The sequence below is a fragment of the Oncorhynchus tshawytscha genome, linkage group LG23 (genome assembly GCF_018296145.1).
Source record: "Oncorhynchus tshawytscha isolate Ot180627B linkage group LG23, Otsh_v2.0, whole genome shotgun sequence".
NCBI classification, from domain to species: domain Eukaryota; kingdom Metazoa; phylum Chordata; class Actinopteri; order Salmoniformes; family Salmonidae; genus Oncorhynchus; species Oncorhynchus tshawytscha.
Genome location: NC_056451.1, coordinates 21,351,436 through 21,372,159, shown reverse-complemented (window position 1 = coordinate 21,372,159; position 20,724 = coordinate 21,351,436). Strand labels below are relative to the sequence as shown.

At 44.4% G+C, this 20,724-nt stretch overlaps 1 protein-coding gene across 1 annotated transcript in view; it reads left to right on the top strand.

Moving 5' to 3' along the window:
- zmp:0000001114 (suppressor of tumorigenicity 14 protein homolog) overlaps positions 1-19,717 on the top strand; it is a 29,769-nt gene extending 10,052 nt beyond the window's left edge. Inside the window, exons 3-20 of the mRNA XM_024385470.2 lie at positions 2,861-3,008; positions 3,616-3,776; positions 5,232-5,302; positions 5,610-5,779; positions 6,756-6,791; positions 7,361-7,592; positions 9,471-9,610; positions 9,725-9,828; positions 10,325-10,434; positions 10,595-10,725; positions 11,320-11,424; positions 12,035-12,142; positions 12,480-12,593; positions 12,983-13,102; positions 13,656-13,836; positions 15,377-15,645; positions 18,036-18,172; positions 18,336-19,717. Of these exons, the coding sequence (XP_024241238.1) occupies positions 2,861-3,008; positions 3,616-3,776; positions 5,232-5,302; positions 5,610-5,779; positions 6,756-6,791; positions 7,361-7,592; positions 9,471-9,610; positions 9,725-9,828; positions 10,325-10,434; positions 10,595-10,725; positions 11,320-11,424; positions 12,035-12,142; positions 12,480-12,593; positions 12,983-13,102; positions 13,656-13,836; positions 15,377-15,645; positions 18,036-18,172; positions 18,336-18,497 (2,499 nt within the window). The 3' untranslated portion in view covers positions 18,498-19,717. The remainder of the gene's footprint in view (positions 1-2,860; positions 3,009-3,615; positions 3,777-5,231; positions 5,303-5,609; positions 5,780-6,755; positions 6,792-7,360; positions 7,593-9,470; positions 9,611-9,724; positions 9,829-10,324; positions 10,435-10,594; positions 10,726-11,319; positions 11,425-12,034; positions 12,143-12,479; positions 12,594-12,982; positions 13,103-13,655; positions 13,837-15,376; positions 15,646-18,035; positions 18,173-18,335) is intronic.
- The last annotated feature ends 1,007 nt before the right edge of the window (positions 19,718-20,724 follow it).

Sequence of the window (20,724 nt, the reverse complement as noted above, 5' to 3'; positions counted from 1 at the left end):
TAGACTGTAAACTCTCCTTCCAGACCTATATCAAACATCTCCAATCCAAAATTAAATCTAGAATTGGCTTCCTATTTCGCAAACAAAGCATCCTTCACTCATGCTGCCAAACATACCCTTGTAAAACTGACCATCCTACCAATCCTCGACTTTGGCGATGTCATTTACAAAATAGCCTCCAATACCCTACTCAACAAATTGGATGCAGTCTATCACAGTGCAATCCGTTTTGTCACCAAAGCCCCATATACTACCCACCATTGCGACCTGTATGCTCGTTGGCTGGCCCTCGCTTCATACTCGTCGCCAAACCCACTGGCTTCATGTCATCTACAAGACCCTGCTAGGTAAAGTCCCCCTTATCTCAGCTCGCTGGTCACCATAGCATCTCCCACCTGTAGCACACGCTCCAGCAGGTATATCTCTCTAGTCACCCCCAAAACCAATTCTTTCTTTGGCCGCCTCTCCTTCCAGTTCTCTGCTGCCAATGACTGGAACGAACTACAAAAATCTCTGAAACTGGAAACACTTATCTCCCTCACTAGCTTTAAGCACCAACTGTCAGAGCAGCTCACAGATTACTGCACCTGTACATAGCCACCTATAATTTAGCCCAAACAACTACCTCCTTCCCTACTGTATTTAATTGATTTATTTTGCTCCTTTGCACCCCATTATTTTTATTTCTACTTTGCACATTTTTCCATTGCAAAACTACCATTCCAGTGTTTTACTTGCTATATTGTATTTATTTTGCCACCATGGCCTTTTTTTGCCTTTACCTCCCTTCTCACCTCATTTGCTCACATCGTATATAGACTTGTTTATACTCTATTATTGACTGTATGTTTGTTTTATCCATGTGTAACTCTGTGTCGTTGTATGTGTCGAACTGCTTTGCTTTATCTTGGCCAGGGCGCAATTGTAAATGAGAACTTGTTCTCAACTTGCCTACCTGGTTAAATAAAGGTGAAAAAAATAAATATATGTGTATATATATATATATATATAATCTTTTTTTAAATCTTTAAAAAAAAAATATATATCTTTTTTGATTGATGCCATACACACAGCTCTTTTTTCCACTAAGTTATCTGCCTTGGCGTTTGCACTTTTGGGACTAGAGAGTCTAAAGTTCTTCCTTGGCATATATATATATATATATATATATATATATATATATGAAATGAGTAAAGCAGTATGTAAATATTATTACAGTTACCAGTGTTTACATGTCTGTGTATATAGGGCAGCAGCCTCTAAAGTACAGGGCTGAGTAACCGGGTGGTAGCCAGCTAGTGATGTCTGATGACCTTTAAGATAGATGCTGTTTTTCAGTCTCTCGGTCCCAGCTTTGATGCACCTGCGCTGACCTCACTTTCTGGATGATAGCGGGGTGAACAGGTAGTGGCTCGGGTGGTTGTTGTCCTGGATGATCTTTTTGGCCTTCCTGTGACATCAGGTGCTGTAAGTGTCCTGGAGGGCAGGTAGTTTTACCCCGGTGATGCGTTGTGCAGACCACACCACCCTCTGGAGAGCCCTGCGGTTGTGGGTGGTATAGTTGCCGTACCAGGCAGTGATACAGCCCAACAGGATCCTCTCAATTGTGCATCTGTAAAACATTGTGGGTCTTGGAGGCTGTGGCGCCTTCACCACAATGTCTGTGGGTGAACCATTTCAGATTGTCAGTGATGTGTACGCCGAGAAACTTAAAGCTTTTCACCTTCTCCGCTGCTGTCCCGTCGATGTGGATAGGGACGTGCTCCCTCTGCTGTTTCCTGAAGTCCACAATCAGCTGCTTCGTTTTGTTGACGTTTTAGTGACATGGTGAGGCAGTGGCTAGGGAGTATTGTTGTTGATGTCACCAAGTACTTGCTCACCGTTGGCTGTTCCTTAATGAAGGTGAAGCATATACAGAGCGCCATGGAATTCTTCTCTGCCGTGCAACGTGTGTGCTCTTGGGTCACTAAACTGGTTGGGCCTGTTTTTACTTCAGGATTCATTCTGAGCCTGTTTAAACTTGTCAGTGATTCTCGCTAAACAAAAACATGAAAAGTAATGTAAAACAGACACGTTATTGTGAATCCGTGTTAGCCGTCTTTGCAATTCACCATACGTCTAATACAGGGTGATGATCAAGATGGCGGTCAGTTTCACAAACAACGCAATTGTCTGTCTTTCCCCTGCTGACCTACACACACCACACATCTGACTACTACACCGATAGACACACACTGAACTTTCCATGGCAGCACCTCAAGGACATCTCCCCCTCTGTCTCTCTGCGCTCATGTCTTTTTAAATGCTTTAGCCTCCAATGTGAAATGAGAAGTATGGCATAGTTTATACTAGTGATACATAACCCTTCCTGATGAGAACAGTGATTTGGATCAGTTCATCTTCGGGATAATGCAACTGCGGTTGCTTCTTGATTTTAGTTGCCGAGCCACAGAATTTTAGCTTTCATTTAGTTTTTTGTTACTGTTCGAATGTTGACGATGGGAACTTTCTGATGCCAGGAACAGTAGAATTGGCACTTTGTTTCTAGTGCCTTCGTTGATGTCACAGGCTTTTCCTTTGTAGCTTTTTACAAGTCCACTGTCATTACTTTCAACTCGTATGGTAAGACTGGAGTCTGGAGGTTGCTATAGCTACTGTCTTGCACTTAGTTTCAGGATGATTTTAGGAAGAGACTGAACACTATGATCTCCTAACAATCTCCATGTCCTCCAAGTTAGGTGACTCACACACTACACTGGATATGTTATTGTACTCCTACGTCTTGAGTATTAGTAATCTCATCATATAACTGTAGGTAAGTAATGAACTTATCTCCCTCTTTTTATGTCTGTCTGCCTAGGGGCAGAACGGGCGGCATGAGCAGGTCACCTTCCTGGATAACAAAGAGAAGATGGCATCGAAGAAGAAGACTGGAGTGATAGTGGGAGTCCTCATCACTCTGCTTGTCTTGGCCGCCGTGACAGGAATCCTCATCTGGCTCTTTGGTAGTGAGTACAACTTTGCTATGTAGTCTGAGACTAATGCATGTAATAATCATAGACTAGGTACTATCACTCAGTCTAAGTGAAAATGCAAAGGATGCCCCAAAGTGGCTCAATAACTCCAACTCTACTAATGTTGCTATTTCCAACCCTCTCAGTTTGGCCTGGAGTATTCTGGGAGGTTTGTTTCTTCTAATGTCTGAATATAAAATTGATACCTGAAATGTAAATAATGGCAAACAGCTTTTTATAATCTACCCCGAAAGACTTGAGTTACAAATATCCAAATTCAGTGTGAAGTTTGGAAGTTTTTAATTTGACATTGATAACCTGTTTGACAGGCCTTAATTTGGTTGGTGTTAATAATTCAGGGGAGTAAAGTGGCGCGGTGCAGAGTAGACGAAACATCCTGACAGTCACACACACGCTCACTCTACAGCCTGATCAAAGAGGCTTTTACAGAGAGATAATCAAAAGATAAACAAACTCCTAATTCTCCTAAATCCCTCTTCTCTTTTTATTAACCATCTCTGGAAGTTTATGAGGAGGCATTGGTGTTGCATGTAGAATTTTATTAAATGACTTGCTCTTTCTCCCACGCTCTTTCCCTCAGTCAAAGGCAGGGAGTCGGCGGCCACCATAAGTATGAAGCGTGTCCCAGCTCAGCGGGTGTATAGCGGGCACATGAAACTGGACAACGTGCCCTACAACCAGAATCTGGAGGACCCCACCAGCACAGAGTTCCAAAAGCTGGCAGATGACCTGGAAGAGATAGTGAGTTTGACCCAGGTTTAGGCTCAGATACCACATCCTTGTGAGGTTCTGTTAAAAAAAACCGATTGAGATTGTTTTTCTATGGTGACAGACAAAAGTGATGAGATGACAGACAGACCTCAGTCATTTCCCATCATTTTCCTGCCTGCGTCAAAAGTTGAAATTAGTTGAGCTTTTGATAGATAGGTTGATGACTGGCCCAATACCCTTCTACCAAGTTAACCTCCACCCACAATACCCTTTAGGCCAGGTACGGTATTAAGTCAGGTGTCAGAGTTCAGAACTGACTGAGATTCAGTTTCTCTCTCTTGTTTGTTGTAGCTATCTGCCACAGCATGTTTTTCTCCTGGTGGAAGGAGATTGCTAAAGGCATATTTGTGTGGGTGGACTGGAAGAGAGAACATCATTTAGTTACTCTGTTATTTCCTCGAACAACATTTCCTTTCATTGGAGTTATGGAGATGTGTGTATCGCCACTTGGGAACATGACAATGATAAACTGCTATTGCTAAACCCCCGGTCAGTGTGGCATTGCTTTAGAATGTATGGCTGCATGAGTGACAATATAAGGTAGGTGGTCTGAATGGAATTCTAGATGACTGTTCAATGAGCATTAATGTGACAGAACACACTCCACCATTATTCGCTCTGCTCGGTACATTCAGTTATTCCTCTGGCCATGTATTGCAGATGCAGTAGAGCAAAGTGTCATTATATGTTGGTGATTGGGTCTACAGTATATACAACTGAACTAACAAAGCCAATCAGAAACCAACACACTATTGGCTCCACTGGCAAGACCACTGGACTTTCTCCATTGTGGTCCATTGAAAAGGTCTCCAACCCATTTCTCGGTTCTCAATGTGGTCTTATCAGCATCGATACACATGAAGATTGTTCACTATTCTCTTCAGTCTGTTTCAGGGAGCTGAGGTGAGTTCAGCTACACTGCCATTATAATGTACCTTTTGGAGTTAACATTTACCAGCCTGATAATTGCATGTCTGCTACATGCGTTCTTATTCACAGTCTGAACTGGAGTTTAACACACACACACACTATGAATAGACAGCATGATTAGTAACAACACATGCTAGGATTAGATATCCAGTTTCTTTCTACATTTCTTTCACATATCTGTAGCTGAAAGCACTCGTCCTCCATGGGATCTCCAATGAAAACCCTGTTATTCATGGCATGCAGGCAGTTGGAATGCAAGCATACACACTTGTTCTCAGGGGCCTTATTGCAGACTCGCAGACAAGCTTTTCTTGGTATCGAACTGGCCAATACCTGGAGCACTCCCAACACCATGGTAACCTTGATCAATTAAACCTTATATGGAGGATTCGGCTGAACTCTGAGGTCATGGCTCCATATCTTCGCCATGGTAACAGCAAATGGGTTGTCAGGTTACCTAGTGAATGCTAATTTTTATGTTGGCTTTTTTCACAGCTTAAGAGCAACTACAAACAAGTTGAGTTCCTCTCCAAGTACTACACCACATCTGTGGTGACCGCCTTCAGGTAGGAGAGTGTTCTGGGATGTGGAGTTTCTGCATGTTGGTAATGTACAGTTGGCCATAAAGCTAGTCATGAGATCACTTTGTTTATTACATAATATGAATCTTTGAAAATGCTTATGGGATAAGTGTGATTTGGACAATGGAACGTCCATTGCAGCAACTCAAAACACCAGCTGTTCCTGAGGAGAGGTTTGGTCAAACCTGCACAATAGAAATGTTGAAGTGCATGACTGTGAGTGATCAATGAAGGCCTCAGTCAGCATAGTTTGGTCTTCTACTCCTTCCTTCAAGTCCCCCTCTCTCTCCAGTGAGGGGGTGCTGGCCTATTACTGGACCCAGTTTGACATCCCGGCAGCGGACCTGGAGATACTGCCAGAGTTCTCTGAGGAGCGGGTCCTGGAGGTGCTGTGGAACGGCATTAGGGAGCAGGGCAAACGCTCCGGCCAGAGCCTCCACATCAGCCAAGTCACTGCCTCACGTGAGTTAGTAGTTAGTACAACCCAGTCAAGACCAAACCAGGGGGTCTAGTCTCTGGGGCAAGGGGTTAAACCCTAAGATGCTTAGGGTTTAAACTAAGCAAGCAGTGACCCACCCACCTGGAGAGTTACTCTGAGTCCTTCAAGCTTCCACTTCAACCCAAATCCAAAACCTTCATTCTATTAATTGGCTGCTCACCAGGACCTTGATCAACTGAATGAGGGGCAACAGAGTTGGATCAAAAGCCTGTGCACCCAGTAGCTCTCCAGATGCAGGGTTGGCCTCCCCTCAACTAAAGGGTTATGTTTAATGAAGATAAATGTATTGTCTGAAGAATGCCCCCTCTGTCATCTTCCATAAGCATTCATATCTGATATGATTTCTGCATTAATGGCTGTTCTATGCCAGCTAGATGTCTCTGACATGCCCTAATAAAATAATGTGAATGTATAAGGGACGCCACTCTGTTTGTATTGTATCAGTGATTGGACACTTTATGTAGTTTGGGTCCTCTAATGACGTTATAGTAGTTGGCCCCTGGGCTGCCCTTTAGCTGCCTGGCTCTAGCCATTATCATTATTCTAGCTCCTGTCTACTTCACATTGCATTGCAAAAAGGTCACCCTATATGACTTAGTGGTTTTGCTCTCTTTTAAAATGATTTCTGTTTATATGGTTTGATGTGGTTGTCAGACGGTTAGACAGAGATTTATCCCTGGGCTCCGTGGGGCAATGGGACGGGGTGTAAAAAAGACTCCATCGGCAGCTCTCTCAACAGCAGTGTGTACGGAGAATTGGAACAGTAAAAGTGCAACCCAAATATTATACACCCGTGCATCAAACTCTATCAGCCTCTCAGTAAGGTAACACTCTCTTAACCCTCCCCCTTATCTCTCATTTTCCCTTTCTCTCTCCTCCTTCTCCCTCTTCTCCCTCCCCCGCTTACTCCACCACTCTTCTGCCCCCCCTTCTCTCCAGGCACAGACCCCAGGATGGCCAGGAACCCCAGAGCCGGTGAGTAAACCCACTGTCTCCCGTTTCAATCACACGCCGCTGTAATTTTCCAGCCCGCTAGATGTTCACCCCGCTGCTGCCATTCTGTGACGAATGCCTGCCCCGCTTGATACATAATGCTGCTGCTGCTCTATTCATGAAGAGATTGAGAGCCCTGGCTATATAGTACATGAGTGGACTACTGAATAAAAATGGATGTTGGCCTATTTCACTCTTTTTTTTACCCTCTGTGTTGATGCGTAATCCTCAAACGATTTTGCGCATGTTACATTTAATTTCAGATGAGAGTTGACATTGCATCAACAGATGACACTGGATGATGAACAGTGTAGTAGATGTGGTATAAGATGTGTACATTTCTCCTCACCATGATATGACATTTTGATTGATGCCATACACACAGCTCTTATCTGTCTTGGCGTTTGCACTTTTGGGACTAGAGAGTCTAAAGTTCTTCCTTAGCATGTGAGCTGACCAGGGAAAACCCACAGCCTTGTTGGGCTACTGTACCTGTATGTCTGTACATCTACTAATGTAATCTGTTATGCTGTTCATTTCCTGCCCGTCAGATTATGAGTGTTTCTTCCGGTTGGAGGCTAACACTTTAGCTCAGAGCTTCCAGTCTCCAGGCTTTCCAGATCAGTATCCGGCCCAGTCCCGCTGCCAGTGGCAGATCAGAGCCCCGGAACAGAACGCCATCTCAGTCCGCTTCTCCCACTTTCACATAGAGGACGACTGCTCCGATGACTTTGTGTCCATATATGACTCCCTCAGCCCGGATGAGTCCCAGGCCATCACTCAGTGAGTGCTCTCACAACCACTACTGTGATGATGATGATAGATAGATAAATAATATGAATAATGCATTGATTGTTTTTATTAGTGCATTTCATGGAGCCAAAGACTCTAGTACAGGGATGGTGATGAGAGAGGCTGAATCAGGCCAATGTTTGTCATGATGCCACTATTCTCCACAGCCCAAGGAAATCTGTGACAAACTCCGTCTTAATATCAGCAGTGATACACAGACAAGTGAATTAAATTGTAAGATTGCAAATTTGTGTGAGACATATTGGCTTTGTTCAATCGAAGGTGGTTACCTGGTGTCTAGGCTAAGTGTAATTGATAGGTTGTTGTGCTGCGACAATGCGGGTTTGTTTCCAATCGATAAGGTTATTTTAACAGTGGGGGGAAAAGGAAGCAGGAAGTCAACTTCAAACTTGCTTTCTTTTAGCACAATAAATAATATATTCTTCATCCTACCAAGATACATACAGGTTAAAGAATGATTTTTAAGCAAAGTGAAATATGGATTGTGTGTCATTCAGTGGGTGAATGGACAGGATAAAAGATTTAAGTGCCTTTGAACGGGGTATGGTAGTTGGTGCCAGGCGCACTGGGTTTGACTGTGTCAAGAACTGCAACGCTGCTGGGTTTTTCACGTTCAACAGTTTCTTGTGTGTATCCAGAATGGCCCACCACCCAAAGAACATCCAGTCAACTTGACACGACTGTGGGAAGCATTGGAGTCAACATGGGCCAACATCTGTGGGCAAAAGTGGGCGGTACAACTCAATATTAGGATGTTGTTCATAATGTTTTGTACACTCAGTGTATCCCACTTGTTTACAACCTTTTATTAATTTAGGGTCTAACCAAGACATGCATACTACCAGTACCAACATATGCTTACTTAATGAGGAAAGAAAGTACAAGTGTGTCATGTAGTGTTCCAGGATTCCCAAGAGGGACCGGAACATCACTTTGTATTTGGCTAAGGTCCCCAGTGGGAATAGAAAAACGTGGGCGAAAACGGTCGTTTTGAAGACTAGCGAATGCTGTGGACTTCATTCCCAATACATCATTGGTGATTTTAGCCACTTGTTGGGATCCTGGTGCATTTAGCCCAGCACGTCGTCTTTCATTGTTAACATTGGGGACCTTCAGTGAGATTGAGTTGGCTCAGAAGGACCTCTATTTTCCAATCTACCAGGGGTGCCACCCAGCAGCCATGCTGCTGTGTGTAATTGTGGTTGGTTGTCTGTTGTGGACTCTGTGGGCGTCCGTCTCTCTCGCTCTCGCTCTCTCTCTCCCCCACTGTGGCAACCTGAGTGCAAATCAGTGGGGGCTACACTGCAGGCAATTTCAAGTTCCAAACCCTTCGCCCAACAAATGCGGGTAGCCAGGCACTGCATAAGATTTTTATATTGCTGCTCAGCCGATCAGCTTTATCCAAGGTGACACCAGGTTTATGAGAGCCTTAATGCAATAGTTTCTAATGGCATTACGTTGCTGCAGGTAGATGTAGTGCTGCTCTTGCAGCGTTTCGCTAAAATACCTGTTTGACTTTGAAATGCCGTGTGTGTCTGAGCGGGTAGGGCTATTTTTCTTCCCTTTAATAGTTGACTTAATGCTTTTTGATGTGTGGGTGCTCATCAGTTATTTAGACATTTCAAATGTATTTAATGGGCTTCTTTGGGTTTCTGATTAATGTGTTTTATTAAAAGTGTACTCTGTCACTCTAACAACACAGTGTAGATGGTATACTGATGGTTTATGCCTTTCATGCCTGCACCACATTCTGTCAGTGAATGAATTGAAGTCTCACACCTTGACCAGTGTTGCCCAGCCCTGACATTGATTGACGTCTCAATTCCCTGTATGAATCGCCTCCTATAGCAAGTGTGGTCAGAGGCCTCCCAGCAATCCCCTGGAGGTGGTGTCATCCAGTAACATCATGCTCATCAACCTCATCACCGACAGCGCTGTCCAGAGGCCCGGCTTCAGTGCAGAGTACTCAATCATCCCCCTAACAACATGTAAGATAACATCACACAGTCATCCCCTTACCAAGATGTACAACGACAATACCAGTCAAACAGTCCATATTTCACTAAGTTAAGATGATGAACACTCTAATGACCCCATTTTAGCCAAAAGTTGTGGAGGAGTCCTGAGTGATGCTCAGGGGAACTTCAGCTCTCCCCATTACCCCAGCTTCTATCCCCCAGCCCTGGACTGCAAGTGGACCATCGAGGTTGGTGATCCTGCATCATAGCCCCTTCTGTTACCCCCCTCTCTCTGCTACCTCTCTATTTACCCCTTCGCTCTCTGGTCCCTCTCTCTTGTCCTCTCTTTCCTGCACCATCCATAGCTCTGTATGAGGGGAATGCTGAGGCTGCAGAATGTCAGCCAGGCTGTTCAGTACCTCTTCCATCTTCATATGTCCTATTGCAGCAGCAGTCCTTAAGGTTTTGTGTCTTGGGGGAGGAGGTGGGTTAGGTGTTCTCTCACAGTTATTGTAGTTTGAGTTCCAATTCCCTACACCTCCCACTTGGTCCTGTTCCCCTTGTGGATTACAAATCATTGAATTGGTGTAAGCAGGCTTGAGGGACCACTATATTTTGTACACCATTTATTTAGAAACTATGAGGAGGAAGGAACAAGTGCGTACCTCTAAGGAGCAGGGCAGAGGGGAAAAGTGGTGGCATTTTCCAACTCTTAAGACTCACGTGAACACAACCCTGTCTCAGGTCCCTGCAGGGAAGCAGGTACGTGTGAAGTTCACCATGTTCCGTATGAAGGAGCCGAGAGTGGACCTCAGGGTGTGTCACAAAGACTACATAGAGGTCATGGGCACCAAGTAAGAATGGTCCTCTACTTACTGGAGCTCTATAGAACAGTATGACTTTATTGATTATCACAGGATAAAGGAAATGTGTCCTCTGCTTTAAACCACCACATTCCATTGACATACAATGTCAGTATTTCCACTCAAATAAACGTTGTGTGCTTTGTTTCAGGTACTGTGGGGAGCTGTCTTCTCTGGCCCTTACCAGTACCACCAGCTCTCTGGCTGTGATGTTCCACTCTGATGAGTCCTTCACAGACAAAGGCTTCCAGGCTCAGTACAACGCATACGATCCTTCCAACCGTGAGTGGTTTCTCTCTGGTGTTATATATGACTCTGGATTGTATGAAACGTCCTATGAAGGTGTTACCATTTTATGGTGCTGTTTTCAAACTCCTCTTAATCTCCATGGCAACTGATATGGGAGTGGTGGTGCTATTCAAGTGAAAGTTGCTATATGACAGAGTTTTAGTGACGATTACAACTGAACTAGTGCCCCAAACCCAGTGGCACACTGACTGACACTCAGCCAGAGACGGTTCAATGATGGAGGTTTACAGACTGCAGCTCTGACATCACAGGTCCACCAATCACCATGAGTGTGTTCATTGTCTGTTTTATCAGTCAGGAGTACTTCTAGTCTCTGTCTGTCCCCTCCACTCCTCTCGTCCCCTCTACCCTCTGTAGTGCTGCTCTTTCAGAGTTTGGGCCATAATGGATTTCTAATTGCTTTGATCAATAGGGACGAGCAGGTTGCAACAAGACGGATGGGCCGGAAATACACTGTCATTCCCTCACACGCCTTCTGTCACTCGCTCACTCTCATTCGCCTCTTCCCCCTGTCTCCCTCTCTCCCTCCTTCCTTCCTCATTCCCTCCATTCTGTTACTGTGTACAGCTTGCCCCAACCAGTTTTCCTGTGGCTCTGGGTTCTGTATCAAGAAGGAGCTGCATTGTGATGGCTGGAATGACTGTGGGGACATGAGTGATGAAATGAACTGCAGTAAGTAGATTCTGGCCTTGCTTGGCCTCACCCCTACCTCACTCCCCTCCCTCTTTTTCCCTCACTTCGCGTTCACCCCTCCCTACCTCGCTTCTCTCTTCAACCCTCCCTCACTGCCCCTTCAACTCTTCCTCACTGCCCCTTCAACCTTCAACTCTTCCTCACTGCCCCTTCAACTCTTCCTCACTGCCCCTTCAACCCTCCCTCACTGCCCCTTCAACCCTCCCTCACTGCCCCTTCAATCCTCCCTCACTGCCCCTTCAACCCTTCCTCACTGCCCCTTCAACCCTTCCTCACTGCCCCTTCAACTCTTCCTCACTGCCCCTTCAACTCTTCCTCACTGCCCCTTCAACCCTCCCTCACTGCCCCTTCAATCCTCCCTCACTGGCCCTTCAATCCTCCCTCACTGGCCCTTCAATACTCCCTCACTGCCCCTTCAACCCTCCCTCACTGCCCCTTCAACCCTTCCTCACTGCCCCTTCAACCCTTCCTCACTGCCCCTTCAACCCTCCCTTCACATACTTCTCACTCCCCTCACAATCCTGTGTGTGTGCATGTCTGTATGATAGAAGCCTCTGACACACTGGACATTTCCTCTTGCTATTTTCAGAATGTGAAAAGGACCAGTTTGCCTGTGACAACGGGATGTGCAAGCCCAAGTACTGGGTGTGCGACCGTGTCAACGACTGCGGTGACGAGAGTGATGAGAAGCACTGCAGTGAGTAGCCTCCTAGTCGGCCAGACCCTCTCTATCTATGTAATGCCAGTCTGCGGGCTATACGGACCGCTAATGCCATGCTAATTGTGCTAACATTAAAGGCACTAATCGGTGGACACTGGCTCCTAGCTCGGCTGTGTGTAGTCATTACTTTATCAGTAATGTGGCTTGTTGGAAGCCTTGCCCAATTTGCTCAGCCTCCGTCTAGACTCTTAATCATGTATAATGCATTCAGCCTTTTAAAACACAGAACAGGGGAGAGATGGAGGGAGAGCAAGCATCCAGTCGGACCACATCAGTAAAAATGTATCTTTCTCTCTCCTCCCCCCTTTCCCAGGCTGTGCTAAGAATGAGTGGAGGTGTGGCGACGGGACCTGTTTGCCTCAGGATGTGGTGTGTGACACTAAGATGGACTGTGTAGACGGGAGTGACGAGGCTTCCTGTACCGTCTGTAAGTCAACACACACCAGACTCACTCATTACGTGACACACCTCTCTTTTGACATACATTAGCTATGTTTATGCTACTGCACACACTTTTCCTCACATTAATTGCCTCCTTTTCAATCTCAGTTTTGTGGATAAAGTGGGATGTTAGACTAGACCATCTCAATCAATACAGCCAGTCAATGTTAACCACAGCACCATCACTATGTATGGTGCACTGCATTCTAATGCCTGACTGATTGGAGTGTCTTTTTCATCAAACCTGGTCTAGCACTGAAATAGGTTTATGAAAAATGGGATTGTTTTTTAATATCAGAAATGTGTTGTCTTATGATCTCTTCGTGGGTTTTGACTTTTTATTTTAAATTTTTATCCACGTCTCTCTCTGTGCAGCTCCTGGTATCTGCTCTGACTTCAGCTTTAAGTGTAAGAACGAGGCGTGTGTGAACAAGGTGAACGCTGAGTGTGACCGGGTCAAAGACTGCACCGACGAATCAGATGAGGAGGGCTGCGGTAAGACAAGACAACCCAGCAGCAAGCTCTTTCATTCCTCCTCCTCATTTACGTCTTCACTCGCTTCCTATTCTCTGGGCATCTCTCTCCGTCTTTGTAAAAACATCCATGAGTTTGCATGTAGTTTTAGAACTCCTGTTTGATGCAAAAACCTCGACTAGCACATGAAACCAGTTGTAAATGTATCATTGTCACTCCTAACAGTGAGCTACAGGACAGCAGAGTAGTGGGGCTGGGATAACGTATGACTGGCTACTTGTCTACAGAGCACCAAACAAGCCAGAGGCCCTCCATCCAGCACTTTTATTTATTTAATTCTTCTTTGGAGAACTATTGACATCTGTTTGAATATTTTTGTGTTTTTCCTTTCCTACAAGCCTCGGGGTCTGGTAGTGTTTTTTGATAAGCAAATGTCGGTACCTTATTATAATTTCAACGAGCCGTGCGGTTCAGCGCCAAGGCTGCAGTGTCAAGTTGAAGTTATTTTCTCCTTCTCTTCTCTCTGTTCATTAACGCTTGTCTCACTCTTCCTCTCCGACATACCTTCCAATAGACTGTGGCATCCGGCCATACAAGCTTAACCGTATTGTGGGCGGGGAGAATGCGCAGCTGGGGGAGTGGCCCTGGCAGGTGAGCCTGCACTTCCAGACCCGTGGGCATGTGTGTGGCGCGTCAATAATCTCCAACCGCTGGCTCCTGTCTGCCGCCCACTGCTTCAAGACCATCAGCCCTGAGTGAGTTCCACATACACAACACTGCTCTTCCTTCCTTCCTCCCTGCTCCTCCTTCCTTCCTCCCTGCTCCTCCTTCCTTCCTCTCTGCTCCTCCTGCCTCTCTGCAGGTTGTCCTTCCTATTGTTTCAAATGTCCTCCCTTCATCCCTCCCTCCGCCTCGCTTTTGTTCTCTATGCCTCTTTTTTGGGTCTGTCTATCCCGTCATGCCTGTGGGTAGTTTATGACTTCTTTACTGTACTGAAGCTTCTTTCAAGATCTCCAGCCCTGTATGTGTACATGGCCCCCCTCACACCTCTTCTGGTTTCTGATTCACAGACAGATCGTCCCATCTCTGCTTCTGAAGCCACTGATATCTCCCTCCTCCCTCTACTCTGCTTTCAAACATCTTTTTTATTTTATTTTTACCTTTCCCATGCTCGGGGGTAGTTTATGGCCACTCTGCTGTCTTTCATCTACTTCACTGAGTTAACTTAGTTTGTTGGTGCCTCATTCTCGTTATTATTATTATTCATTATTCCAGAGGACATCGTTTTAGGGATCCTGTTAGTATTACATGAACAAAGGGGCTCTTCAATCTGTAAAGCTGAAGAGTTCCAGGTTCCACAATAGAAATGTAAAGGTATTGAGCCAACATGTGCAGCGTTTACCATGAATGCATTCTCCACTAAAGTGGAAATATTGCCTTTACATTTCAATCACGCTGTAAAGCTGAATTTCCTCAATGCGGATTGAACAGAGCCCTGCAAGTATGATGGGTAAACGGTGCTTTGCACAACACAGGAGTTTTGATCCACAGCACAAGGACTGAGCAATTACCCCTTGATTATACTGTTTAGAAGAGATGCTTCAGGGCCACATTTACATCGAAGCAGCTTTATAGTGCGTATATACTGGGTGTAATTAGCTGGGCTGCCAGTAGGTGGAGCACTATCCCTGCACTAGAATGTGATCTGGCACCGCTGTGTTGGGATGGATGTGGTCTTTTCCATTTAGAGCCAGCCACTGTAGGGGATGATGTAGCTGTGCACTGCGGCAGTTTCATGAACAGTACAGAGATTTACAGAGCTCTGCTGCTAGCATTGGTTCCTCTCACAATCACACAGTCAGCTTGGAAGAGAAACGGCTTCCTTTGTGTTTACAGACAGCATTCTCTTATGCTGTGGAGAGGCTCTATAGGAGTAGCTCAAGCTCATATCCTATAGCAGCAGTAGGCAATCTTAGGCTCAATCTTACACGCCCGATTCAATCAATTGAGTCTTTATTAAAGACTAATTAGTTCATTATTTGAATTAGGTGTGTTGCTGCTTTGGCCGGAGCAAAAGCCTGCCCCCACACTGGCCCCTTTCAGACAAGACTGCCAGCCCTTGGCCCTGTAGGCTGGTTAACATGCCCACAATCAATTCTATCCACTCCTGTACTTTGTAAAAAAAAAAAAAAAACACTTTCAAGTGAGATTTCAAAGGCAGAGAGGCCAGCAGAATAACTGAATAATGTTAACATCCCATGCTCTCTTTCTCTCACTCACACACACCGCCTCTAGAAACCACGTGGCCTCCAACTGGCAGACGTACAGTGGCATGCAGGACCAGTATAAGCAGGATACTGTTCAGAGAAGCTTGGTGAAGACCATTATCACCCACCCAGACTACAACCAGATGACCTATGACTACGACATCGCCCTGCTGGAGCTGAGCCAGCCGCTGGAGTTCACCAACACCATCCACCCCATCTGCCTACCCGCACGCTCCCACCTCTTCCCTGCTGGCATGTCCTGTTGGGTTACAGGCTGGGGCACTCTCCGCGAAGGAGGTGGGCGATCATATAGTTACACTGTTGTTCTTATAGACCTAGGTCATATACAATACATATGTTGAATAGTTCCAAATGCTAATGTTGCAATTGATTTAGTGCATGGGTTCAGAGTTAACATACATTTACTTCTATTTTATGCTACAGAACTCGGTCATACTAGGGATGGTCCTTTGAAATGTTTTTACTGTTAAGAGTACTCTCATTATTCTTTTTTTGTACTAGAGTATTCAAGTTTAAAAAGTATATTAGAACACACTTGAGGAAAATATGTGCACGTTTATCTACATGCCAACGGTGTGCAAAAATGCCTAATTTATCATAACCTTCACAGATAACATGTTCTATATAGCCTAGTATATTCAGTCAATGAAAAACCGAGGACCATTTTAGAATCATTAATTTGAAACCATAATGAGCTGTATTACCTGCTCGGCTCTGGCTTCGCCTAGCATTGGCAAAATATAAAAGAGAAAACGCATAAGGAAATAATCTTACTGCGCTTTCTAAACGCAGATCTAAATGCTCGGCATCAGACTGCTTCAGTTGCGCTTCTTCACTCTGAGAATTCACCAACTGGCATTCTATCAGCAGACAGCACTCTGACTGATTTGTAGCTACTTTTCTCGTAGCTTCCTTTTCTCTGGTAAAATGCAAGATTAACTTCAAATAAAACATTAGATTAAGAAATGGAGCTGATAAACAACACTAGAAATGTATATGATGGCAATGCATCACTTTTGCAAAAAATGACCTTACTCATTGGAAGCTCATTTAATTGTGTGGCTGCTAGCCGAATAGTGTTGCACTTCGCATGTCATCTGATGAAAATGAAGCTATTTCCTGATGAATGTGTTGTGCAAATGTATTTTCTGTGAAGGATATAGTTGCTCAACCCTGATCACTCCATTGGAGAAAAAACACGACTTCCAACATAAAACGCAGGTGAAAGGGTTTAAACTCCACCACCTATCCCGGTGTTCGGCCTAAGTAATCCACATCGGTGCGCACTTGAGCAATACTGACAAGACGGAGATACCAGACATGTTGACATAAAACTGGTAAATATGATTAATAAACCACAACTTCATCATCACCGCATAGTTTGTGACCTCTCAAAACAACGTCTCCACTACAAGAAGGAGAATGGTGTGCCGGACTAATACATTGAATTAACAGAAATGACCGTAACCAAACATTCTAGATTAATGGGGAAATTGCAATGATTAACAGGAGCCTACATTTACTGCTGGTGATACTTTTGAGATATAGCGGGGAATTCATAAACTTTCACAAACAATTCACACCATGAAAACAATGATTGAGCACAAATTGTCTTGAGAGTGTACATGGAGAGAGATGCACACTACCGCCAATCTCTGGTTAAAGATCGATTTTTGACATCCATTCGAGTACTCAATTACTCATGCCCATCCCTAGTTCATACATGTTGAATACTTTAAGATAGTTGAGCTGTGCTTGATTTAGTATTAAGGGTCTCATTTAGACCAGCACTACTGTTCTCATACGGCAGACTTGGGTCAAATACTGTGCATTAGGTCAAGTATTTCCATATGCTCGAGCTGCACTTGATTTTGTTTGAAAGGAAAGGAGCCAAGAGACAGTGGGATTGTTCAAGAAAGTGCTGAATCAGCTCACCTCGCATACTAACCATTTGGCATAGTATTTGACTCCGTCAGGTGTGTTATATAACTCCTCTGTGAGGTGTGTGTATGTATATATGTATATGTATATGTATATGTATATGTATGTGTATATATACACACACATCTTATATCTCTCTTTCTTCTTGGCATTCTGCGCTTCCCTCATCTTGACATTCCTCGCGCTTTCTCTCCATCCCTCCCTCTTCATCCCTCTCTCATCTCTCCCATCATGGTGTCTTTCCCTTCATCGCCATGGCATCCTTCTCTTCCCTTCATCCCTCTCTCCTCCTGACGTCCGTCTTCCCTCACCCGCTCCCCATTTTCATTCTCAACCCTCATCTCTCCCATTATGACATCCCGCTCTGTCTCCCTTCATCTCTCATGACGTCCCTGTCTTCTGTCACCCCGTTCCCATTCCTTCTCCCTCATCTTTCATCCTAATATTTTCCTCATCTCTCTCATCATGTCATTCCTCTTGTTCCCTTCATCTCTCCCACATCTTTTTCCTATCATCCCTCTTCCATTACACCTTCCTCCACACCCATATTTCATACCAGACCTCCTCCCTCTCTCTCACTCTTTCTCTTGAGGGATCTCTTAACTGCCCATTAGCCAACCCAAAGCCAACTCATTAGCACCTGGGTTGTAGGCAGTAGCTAGTGGACATGAAGGACGTCTCCTGCTAGTTATAACCACGTGTCCTCTCTTTCTCGTGGCGGTCAGGTGCCATAGCACGGCTGCTGCAGAAGGCAGAGGTGAAGATCATTAACGACACGGTGTGTAACGTGGTCACCGAGGGTCAGGTCACATCCAGGATGCTCTGCTCCGGCTTCCTGTCTGGAGGGGTTGACGCCTGTCAGGTGGGAGGGATACGCATGGCAGGCTACATTATCACTCTACATACTACACGCACGCAATTATAAACAGAAACATATGGCAGAAACCTGCATCTTAAAACACTCCTAAACACGTTTCCTTTGTGCCCAATGTAATGTCTCTGTCCTCTGTTGCTCTCATCACAAGGGAGACTCGGGGGGTCCCCTGGTGTGCTTCGAGGAAAGTGGGATGTGGTTCCAGGCAGGCATCGTGAGCTGGGGTGAGGGCTGTGCTCGTCGGAACAAGCCCGGCGTCTACTCGCGTGTCACCAAGCTGAGAGACTGGATCCGCAAGAACACGGGGGTTTGATGATGATGGAACATGGGGGAGGGGGAGGGACAGCGGGTAGACAGTTTGGGGGTCTGACAGAACGAGACAAAAATAAGGAATATGGAACATTGAGTCTGATTGAGGACGAGTCCCCCCATGATGACCAGAGCTATCCATCCATCTAGCCAGCCTCAACCAGCCTCCGACACCCACTGAGGGCCTGCATGGGGCTAGCTACTGCTCAGATGAATGATTTCAAATGGGTTTTGGATTAGATTTTTCAATGTTTTTATGCTGTACTGATGCAACCCTGGTTCTCAAAGGCTCCGGGAAGCAGCAAGACTCCTGCACCTCCATCAATCATGTCATGTTCCACTGGTTTGATTAATATTCTCCCAGTGTAAATAATGGAAGATGTATATTTTGAAGATGCATTTTGTTTTTAAGTGATAGTATTTGCCAAATCCCCGCCATTGCTATGATGTGAGATCACATCTTCTGTTAGACAGACAGACATACCAAATGAACTGAGGGAATTCGAATTGGAACAGAAGTAGAATAGTTGGTTGTATTTTTACAATGTATTTCTTTACCAGCTGTTTTCACCTGCCAATTTTCACTTAAAGTGCCTTGACAAGAATATGGAATGTTTTATAAGTCAGTGTGATACCGGTGATATTAGTAATTCCATATTTTGTTACAGCCTGAATTAAAAATGGATTAAATATAAACTAAAATCACCCATCTATACACAATACCCCATGATGACAACGTGAAAACCTATTTTTAGAAATGTTTGTACAGAAATATCTCATTTACATATGTATATTCACACCCCTGAGTAAATTCATGTTATAATCACCTTCGGTAGGGATTACAACTGCTAGTCTTTCTTGGTAAGTCCCTAATGAGGTTTCCACATCTGTATTGTACAATATTTGCACATTATTCTTTTCAAAATTCTTCAAGCTCTTTCAAGTTGGTTGTTGATCATTACTGGACAGCCATCTTCAAGCCGTAGGTTTTCAAGTCTATTTTAATTTAAAACTGTCACTAAGCCACTCAGGAATATTCAATGTCATCTTGGTAAGCAACTCCAGTGTATATTTGGTCTTGTGTTTTAGGTTATTGTCCTGCTGAAAGGTGAATTTGTCTCCCAGTGTCTGTTGGAAAGCAGACTGAAGCAGGTTATCCTCTAGGATTTTGACTGTGCTTAGCTCTCTTCCATTTTGCCCCCCCCCCCAAAAAAAAACTCCCAAGCTCTATCCAAATGACAAGCATACCCATGATGCATGAAAATATGAAGTGTTACTCAGTGTTGTTGGATTTGCCCCAAACATAACTCTTTGTATTCGGGATATACACTACCATTCAAAAGTTTTGGGTCACTTAGAAATGTCCTTGTTTTTGAAGCAAAAGCAAAAATAAATTGTCCATTTTTAAAATGGCATCACATTGATCAGAAACACAGTGTAGACATTGTTAATGTTGTAAATTACTATTGAAGTTGGAAAGGCAGATTTTTTTTTATGGCCAGCATCCCTGAGTCGCCTCTTCACTGTTAACGTTTAGACTGGTGTTTTGCGGGTACTATTAAATTAAGCTGCCAGTTGAGGACTTGTGAGGTGTTTTTCTCAAACTAGACACTAATGTACTTGTCCTCTTGCTCAGTTGTGCACCAGGGCCTCCCACTCTTTCTATTCTGGTTAGATCCAGTTTGCAAAGTTCTGTGAAGGGAGTAGTACACAGCATTGCACGAGATCTTCAGTTTCTTGACAATTTCTCGCATGGATTAGCCTTCATTTTCCAGAACAAGAATCGACTGGCGCGTTTCAGAAGAAAGTTATTTGTTTCTGGCCATTTTGAGCCTGTAATCGAACCCACAAATGGTGATGCTCCAGATACTCAACTAGTCTAAAGATTGCCAGTTTATATTTTAATGAGCACAACCGTTTTCAGCTGTGCTAACATAATTGCAAAGGGGCTTTTATAATGATCAATTAGCTTTTATAAAATTATAAACTTAGATTAGCTAACACAACGTGCCATTGGAACACAGGAGTGATGGTTGCTGATAATGGGCCTATGTAGATATTCCATAAAAAAATCAGCCGTTTCCAGCTACCATAGTCATTTACAACATTAACAATGTCTACACTGTATTTCTGATCAATTTTATGTTACTTTAATTAACAAACAAAATAAGTTTTTCTTTTGCAAACAAGGACATTTCCTAGTGACCCCAAACTTTTGAACGGTAGTGTAC